General features: G+C 31.7%; 1 protein-coding gene across 1 annotated transcript; it reads right to left on the bottom strand.

Annotated features, from left to right (window-relative positions):
• Positions 1 to 1,143: 1,143 nt before the first annotated feature.
• LOC148231682 (uncharacterized) lies at positions 1,144 to 8,612 on the bottom strand. Its single transcript, XM_088193695.1, has 15 exons — positions 8,475 to 8,612; positions 8,157 to 8,395; positions 6,530 to 6,677; positions 6,296 to 6,471; positions 6,102 to 6,222; positions 4,690 to 4,907; positions 4,424 to 4,633; positions 4,258 to 4,344; positions 4,057 to 4,189; positions 2,996 to 3,222; positions 2,483 to 2,806; positions 2,283 to 2,415; positions 1,782 to 2,002; positions 1,529 to 1,729; positions 1,144 to 1,462 (listed from the first exon to the last, which is right to left on the bottom strand). Exons 1-15 carry the CDS (start codon positions 8,536 to 8,538, stop codon positions 1,196 to 1,198), a joined length of 2,769 nt encoding a protein of 922 aa, XP_088049821.1. The 5' UTR covers positions 8,539 to 8,612; the 3' UTR covers positions 1,144 to 1,195.
• Between the last annotated feature and the right edge of the window lie 54 nt (positions 8,613 to 8,666).

The following is an 8,666-nucleotide window of genomic DNA, read 5'->3' as shown; positions in this document are numbered from 1 at the left end:
TTCACTTTTGACTGAAATTATTAGTGAAAAAATATTAATTATTATACTAATTTATTTCTATAGATTAAATTAAGATCATAATGACCTAACAGATTAACCCAATTCGTCACTATGAGCAAAACTAAGATAAAAATCGATACAAATAATAATTATAAAAATGAAATGATACAAAATGGACCAGCTACAAGAAGCTGACATTAAATAGATGTGCAATAGAACTAAATGCTAACTATCTTTGATGAATCAGCTAGTGCGGATGGCTCTAATGGGTATTAGAAGCGGACGGGATTATGACTCTCTAAATCGTTCCGGAGCCCAAAATTAGAATTTCACGAGAATAGTTGGATTATCAACAGCATCATTTAGTCCATCAGTAGCTAAATCGCGATGGTCAACCCTACCGCGGTCGTCACTCGGATGATCAAGGAAGGAGGCTTAGCCTGTCTGCGCAGCGTACAGAAGTGAAAGCTAGACTGGGTAATATCCGGTCGCCCATGGGCCGAAACTCCCGAGCCTAATGCAACCGTAGGAATAGGACGTGGACCAATTTAAAAAAAGCATCTTTTAGTGGCTTAAGGAATTGCTTAGATAATTACTACTTTATGCAAGTTCTAATCAAATACTAATAAAATGCACATGGATACAAGAAGGAATAATAACCAAATATCTTCATATAAAGTTATCTCAAGAACTCGTGCTTTATAAGGCGTAAAAATACTCATGCTTTATTATACATTAGAGCAGGTCTCGACAACCTGTTTTGGTTGCGGGTCAAAATAATTAAAATGTGACTATTAAAAAGACTATTCGGGTCAGTGAATATTTTTGGTCCTAACAACCAAATATGTGGTCTAGTCGTGACATTGTAACACGTTAAAAAAATGATATTTGCAGAACTTAAATGGGTCACTTCAAATCATCAAACGGGTCACTTGGTGACCCGCGGATCATATGCTGTCTAACCCTGCATTAGAGAGACGAAATTTTACCATACGGCTTTATTGGTCTAAATAAGTCATTTTCCGACCTATCTAAGCTGCTCGCAGGGAATGTAAAAAAGGGTTGCCACTCACTTACCATTTAGAAAGGCAGCAACATCATATTTTTGCTTATTGTAGCTCATTCAAATGATAATAATATAAATAACATTTTACAACATAACTTTATTGAAAAACATATAAAAAACAACAATAACTTATATATAAATATTATCTAATTTTTGAGATATCACAAATTTCTTCTTGAATCCATAGTTGTTATCAATATTTTCAGTAACTGATTTTCCCTTGGTTTCTTTAATGCACAGTAACGTAAATATTCCCATGGTTATCGTGGATAATGCAAAGAAGTAAAAAGCTACGTATCTTCCATACAAAACTACGATCGGTTCGTAGTATTTCAACAAGAAAAACATAACTAAGTTGTACGTTGACAGAGCCATCGATGTAGCGATACTTTTAACCTAAATTAAAACAATTTCATGAGATAAATTCATGTCTTATACAATATATTGATTCTTAATACTTACTTCACTTGGAATATAATCTGAAAGCAGAACAAAGGGAATCGGCGCACCTCCCACTGTGTAAATATAAACGCATAGACACAAAGTTAACAATGGTAACCAGTTGATACTGTCCACGTTAACGTCGGTATCTTTGAAATAGAAGAACGTTCCCATAGTGATCATACATAGCCCTACTCCAAAGAGAGATGTAGCTAGAAGAATCTAAAATAATACATAATTTATATAGTTTAATAAAAGAAAATGCTTGATTTACCTTTCTTCCGTAACGATCTACAATCCACATAGTAGATGTTGCTCCTAGTATTTGAATGCATCCGTATATCACAGATGCTAATTGAGGTGAGAGATTAGAGGCACCGCTTTCTGCGAATATTGATTGGGCGTAATTGTGAATCACAAACACGCCAGATGTGCATTGTGCCAGAAACATGAACATGCATATAATGAAACCTTTTCTTACTGGTTTTGACATAACTGAAACATTTAAATACAAAACATACATCAATACCTATACTTCATAATGCAAAAGTATCATGCCATTTTTAAAAATGGAACTTATAGATAAGATGCATTTATTCAATTTTATGTAACAGCTCATGATAACTTATAAAAATTCTTTTAAACTGTTTATTTTGGAACTATATTTTTATATTAGTATCATTATGTAGAAAGTTTGATTACATCATATGTGATTTATGGATTAAAGTAAAACCTCTTCAGTAAGTTTACTTATTGTAAATAGAAAAATACCTACCAATTACTTTAACACCATCAAGCACAGACATTGAACTATAGTTTGAAGATGATCTTAAGTTATCTAATTCTGATTTAACCTCCATGCAGTCCGGCTTGATGTTTCGAAGCCACGATATAGCTTTTATAGCGTCCTGTTAAAAAACATTTATTATAACTTAAACTGACAATATAAATAGAATAAATTGAAGCAATACTTACATATATTTTGTTATTTTTTACCAAGAAAGTCGGCGTTTCAGGCATATAGAAGAAAAATACAAAGTTTATACTTGCCACTATGCAAATAGCTAAACCTACAGCTTTATAAGATACAAATCCTCCAAGAGCATAACTAGTTGTGATTCCAATGGTAGAAAAAACAACTAAGAGAGAACCTAGAATGCCTCTAAAGTTTACATCAGCTATTTCTCCTATGTATGTCGGATTGTTGCATAATGTTATGATCATTCCTAAGCCGCCAAGAAAGCGGCCTAATATTAATATGTTGATATCAGTAGCTAACATTATTAATAATCCATTTAACTAGAACAAAATCATTTATTTTATAAATGTGCTTAAAAAAATAAAAAATTATAATATAATAGTGTTGCTAGTCGGTCGGATCCATTATCCGTAAAGAGTACAAAATAATCATTACTCTATGACAATCTCTAACAACTACATTTTATACTGTCTTTCTTATACACCATAGATAATAATATTGATACTCACAAAGAATGGTATAGTTCCAACAATGACACCAACTTTTCTTCCATAATATTCAGTTATAAACGTCGATAGTGGCGATGCTAATATGCCTGGCAAGTTTACGATAGCTGCTAGCCATGCTGATTGTTCTAAGGTCACCGTACCAATGGGCGACGTTGGTGATAATAATTGTGGAAGAGCTGGCGATAGCCAACCTATCACCAAACCACAATTTAAAGCACCCAAATGGCCTGAAAATTTTTATTAAATATATTCACCGACCCACTTTTACTTTATATTTTTCATAATAACTATATTACATAGTATCGCAGCTATCACTTGGTTAATAGGAAACTTCATTCTCTACATATACTTGTGATATACTAAAATTAAATTTTTCCATGACTGATATATATAAACATCTTGTGTTATGCGTAAAATAGACCTGTATTATGTATACAGATGTACAACATAATTTGAAGGTCATAAGTTTGACTAAAATAACAAATTTTTGTCACAAAAATACTAAATTTTAAAAGTAAATAAATATTATGATGTATAATAAATAAACTAATTTAATTCTGATATTACATACATACATAAAATAAATTAGATTATTATATGAAAACATATAACATTGAATAGATACGCAAAATAATTAAAACACAAAGCTTTTAACCAAATTAATAATGGAGTTATCAATTTTATTGCTTATTGCATAAAATGCAGTTACAGTTTATCTATCAAAGCATTGATAATGAATGATTTTAAAAATGATTAGCATCTTAACATTAGCAAATTTAATGAATAATTTAAAAAATGTATTTATCTGCATAATTAGTCATCCCACAACCATCTATTTTTTAACACATTTTTTATGATAAAATTAAAAAAAAAAAAAATTTTAATTAGGTTATAGTATAATAAGGAGTTTATATTTTAATAATTTATTGTTAAATTTTGTGCTCTATAATATAATTTTGTTATTTTTATAAATTTTATGTAGATTTGGTTCAAAGCTATGATAAAATAACATGTAATTTTAAAATAAAATATATATTTTATATAACAATAGTATGATTATTTTTTTTTCATTATATCAACAGAAATATCTTGAAAAGTTTTTCCCTTCGTTTCCGGTATGCATTTGTATACAAATATAGCTCCCAAAAATGCAACCACTGAGAAGAAATAAAAAACTGAATGATCTCCCACTAACTGAAATTATAAATAGCGGTTTATATTTTTATAAATATAAATTAAAAATTATTTAATATTATACTTACCTCAACTACATAGCTGAAATATTGTATAAGTATGAAACAAGTAAACCAAATCATGATTGAAAGAAAAGATCCAGCTAAGCCTCTTTTCTGAAATTAATATAGAATTACATTAGTTTTACGTAAATGATAACATTAGCTAATCTATATTTAAAAATACTTTACTTACATCATCAGAGTACATTTCAGCTATAGTAACATACATAACAGAACCGAGACCCATATAATAACATAACACACATCCCGAAAGAGTAACTATCGGAATGAAGATTACATATTCCGTCTCTTCATTGATGTATCCTGAACTGATTGCCAAAAAATAACTCCCAGAAATAAACATACCGATTGAAATAAATATGCAAGACAGACTCAAAAGGATCTATAAATGATAAATTATAATAAATAATATTAAGAAAAATAATGATTTTATAATACCTTTCTACCGATTCTCTCAGTTAGTAATTGAGGTATTATTGCTCCTATGCACATTGTAATTCCATATATTATAGTTGCAATGAACGGATCTAGCGTTTTACCGGCTCTTTGAAATACATTATTGGCATACGAGCTCACAGCAAATACTCCAGTGAACGTTTGTATCGTAGCCATCAATATCGTGAGAACGAAAGCACGGCGAGCCACTTCACTTTTGACTGAAATTATTAATGAAATATTATATTAATAAATAAAAATATTAATTTATATATTAATTTATTGATATAAATTTAATTAAGATCATAATGAGCTAACATATTAATCTAATACATCACTATGATCAAAAATAGGAGAAAAATAGTAAAAAAAAACATAATTTTCCAAATAACATGATACAAAACGTACTAGCTCCTCGTAGCTGATATTAAATAGATCAATATGCAATGGAGCTGAATGGTGACAACCATAAACGAATCAGCTAGTGCGGATAGCTCTAATGGGCATCAAAAGCGGACGCGATTGTGACTCTCGAATACGTTCCGGAGCCCAAAATTAGAATTCTACAAGAATAGTTGGATTGTCAAGAGCATCTTTTAGTTGGGCGCCAGTCGACCACATGCTAGATTACGCCCTTTAATAGTGTGGAAGAGCGGGGGACCCCTCTTGAGGTTAAAACCCAAACTCTTAAGAGGAGTGATCTCTCGGGCGGCCGTCCGAGGTAGCAGCGCGAAGTACTACTTATGACGAACAAAGCATAGCAGAGTAACGCAAGCAGGGGCAAAGGGATCAGCCCCTTAGGGTGTCCGAGGGCTGAGGCTGCGACTGAGACAGCATATCTTGGGGGGGGGTGCTGTTACTGGGATGATACGCAATGCATGCAGTGCAAAGCAATGCAGGTCAGCCAACGAGAGCACTAAAGAGTCGGCCCTAATGCACGGGAGAAATACTAATGCAACTCCAATAAAATATTTAGCACTACGGGGGGTGGGGATCCCGCTCACCTGGCCGTCAAAAGCTGGATGCCCACCCATATGGGTTGGACTCCTAAGGCCCTAGTACTGATGGCTACCATGTAACCATGGATACCATGTAGTTATACTTCAGCATCTTTTAATAGTTTGAAGAATTACTTAGATACTTACAATTTTATGAAAGATCTCAGCACATCCCAAAAAAAATGCGCTGAGATACAAAAAGGAATTAAAACCAGTTATCTCAAGAACCGTACCTGAAGTTTATCGAATGAGAAGATTTATTTGGTTGCTCGGAAACTTAAAATTATAGATTCAAGAATGCTGCGAACTAAAGTGTCAGAGGATACGAATAACTGACGTATTGTCAAAATAAAATGCGTTCATTATAAAAAGTCGAACTTCTTGAAAGTATCAAAATCTTAATGTTACAATACTCACAGAAGTCGCATATAGTTGCTGGTTTTACTGCTCCGGCCTGTTGGAATCGAAGTTCGGCTAAGATCTTCAATGCTTCATCCGAAGAACAGTTTCTTAACCACTTGATAACTTTCAATGCTCTCTGCAGTTTTAATTACGATTTTACTTCAATATATTTAATATCACAAAACAAATTATATTGTACATGATAATACCTCATCTTGAGCTCGCAGAATCAGGTACTTGGGAGACTCAGGCATGCTCCACCATATCAATGGGAAGATAACGCTCATTCCTAGATTTATATAGATCACATTCTCATACGAGAAATAGTGAGCCAAAATGTACGATATAAAAATACCCATTGCGTAAAACAATGACATGAAACCACCTGAAATTATTATGTATCAACGTTTGGATATATTCTGATAGTTCATTACCATAAAAACCTAAAATTCCTCTTCTGCTATCCTCAGACACTTCGTTGTTGTAAATCAACGCTACCGTGATCGATCCAGCGCCGGCAACACCGCCGAACGATCTTCCCAAGAATACGTAAAACATATTCTTGGCAAACATTATCAGTATCCATTGTATCTTAAATTTAATAATATAAATTATATTTGGTTCGTTATAAGTATTAATGTAATTATTGGTATATCATATAAAAAAACAAGCATAAATTTACTTCAATACAAAATTATATTATTTTTTTATGTCGGCCGATTTATAGTGATGCATGTTTTTATAATATTGTATTTTATAAAAACATACAGTACTTTCAGGCAAATAATTTATTATTTGTGTTAATAAAAAATCATATTTATTTATTTTATAATATAGATTGCTATTATCTCAAAGAAAATAGCAATCCCATTTCTGTCTCAGAGAATTGTGATCAGCCCAAGTATATTTTATTGTACGGGATCCTTCATATCATACATTAATGAATAGAAGCTTTTTAATATACCCACAAGAGAAATCGTCACATTAGATGATCCAAGAATTTGAAGACACAAACAATTTACATCAGTGTGACCAAAACTCCTATAACAATTTGTCACCAATAATCAATGTATTGTATTATTGAAATGCACAGTTAACAAACCAAATCCATTGTCTTGCTTTAAAATAACGTTTCACCTAAAATCACCGTGAAGCTACCACAATAGATTTGTTTATCGAGAAATATGCATGTTTCATTATGGTATTCATTAGGGCAACATTAGAGAAGCAGAGCTTTACCGTATGTGTTAAATATTTAAGACTTATATTTATTAACAAAAGAGTCCAAATGAATCAAAGCGGTGTTTTAGGTCGTCGAACCTGAAGTAGATAAGTTATGATAGTGTTTCTTGAAATGAGTGTGTGGCTAGAAATGAGTTATTGCAAACCCTTTTATATGTTCCCTACGAGCAGCTAAAAGAAATGTGTGAAAAAGTCCAACTATATCTGTAGTGGAACCACCCGATTGTAAGAAAATACTTAAAAAACAAAATAAATAAAATCAGTATTCGCGAGTTGCTGAACAAGGGTATTCGTAGCGCTGACTTATGTAACGGTTGGAGATTTAACTTAAAAAAAAATTAACATTAATATAGGCTTTATGTATTTACCATTTGTATTGCCATTAATTAATTTCAATAATATACATTGAAATACAATAATGGTATTTTAAATCATTACAATGGGGAAAATTGATTTAACATATGAGTAATTTAAGTTATGAGCTCCGTCACAGAACATATATCACAAGTGTAGCACTGTTTTGCAACTAACAGGATACTTCATCGTTTGAAGACTGTGAAAGAAGAGATTCGCTATATCATATTCATTTAAAATACAAATCCAATAATGTATATACACATGTGAATATTAAATTTAAGAATTTGGTAGTCTTCTGTATTTACACTAGACCATTACTCATGTGAATCAATAACTGGGTACTATAAAGTATGTTAATACATAAACTTATATTTGAATCTCAACTCATTAAAATTCTACATACTCTCCATTGATATTAATATAATTTTTACATACGATTTTAATATAAATAGTTATTCAATCTGTACTTACCATATAACATACGGATACAATATAAGCAGCATACTTTCGTCCGATCGAATCGGCTATCATTCCGTGGAGTGGAGATGATATAAGAGCTCCTAAGCAAAAGCTTCCTCCGATCCATCCTGATACTAGAGAAGCTATACCTTCAACTCCTGATGGTAGATCAACTCCACCTTTTTCTAACTGAGATACTGCCGTAGATGGCCATCCTATGCTTAATCCGTAAACTAAGTTTAAATAAGAACCTATGTAAAATTAACACATAACCTCAATTTATATATAAGATAAACATATTTTAATTAATTAATCAATTTATTAACATACATATAATTGCAGCTATATATTGGTTTTTGGCACTTTGCTTTACTTTCTTGTTCTCAGCAGTCATATTGTTCCCATGGAGTTTAATCGTGTGATATAAAAAAAATTTCAGCTCGTCGCTTATTTACAGTAGCAATCTTATCAGATGATTTTCAAACTAATTATAACAGTTTAAGAAGGTATACTGTAATGAAA

This window comes from Plectrocnemia conspersa, unplaced genomic scaffold (genome assembly GCF_051122295.1).
Source record: "Plectrocnemia conspersa isolate PC_06_02 unplaced genomic scaffold, ASM5112229v1 ptg000009l, whole genome shotgun sequence".
Classification (NCBI taxonomy): Eukaryota; Metazoa; Arthropoda; class Insecta; order Trichoptera; family Polycentropodidae; genus Plectrocnemia; species Plectrocnemia conspersa.
The sequence above is the reverse complement of the archived record's forward strand: the minus strand, read 5'-3'. Positions and strand labels throughout refer to the sequence as shown.

Bases quoted from the DNA above. Each gene is read 5' to 3' on its own strand.
- LOC148231682 (XM_088193695.1), bottom strand. From the start codon at position 8,538: ATGACTGCTGAGAACAAGAAAGTAAAGCAAAGTGCCAAAAACCAATAT. The intron at 8,396-8,474 runs GTATGTTAATAA...AATTTTACATAG, and splicing joins ATATATAGCTGCAATTATAT to GTTCTTATTTAAACTTAGTT. The intron at 2,003-2,282 runs GTAGGTATTTTT...TAAATGTTTCAG, and splicing joins TGATGGTGTTAAAGTAATTG to TTATGTCAAAACCAGTAAGA.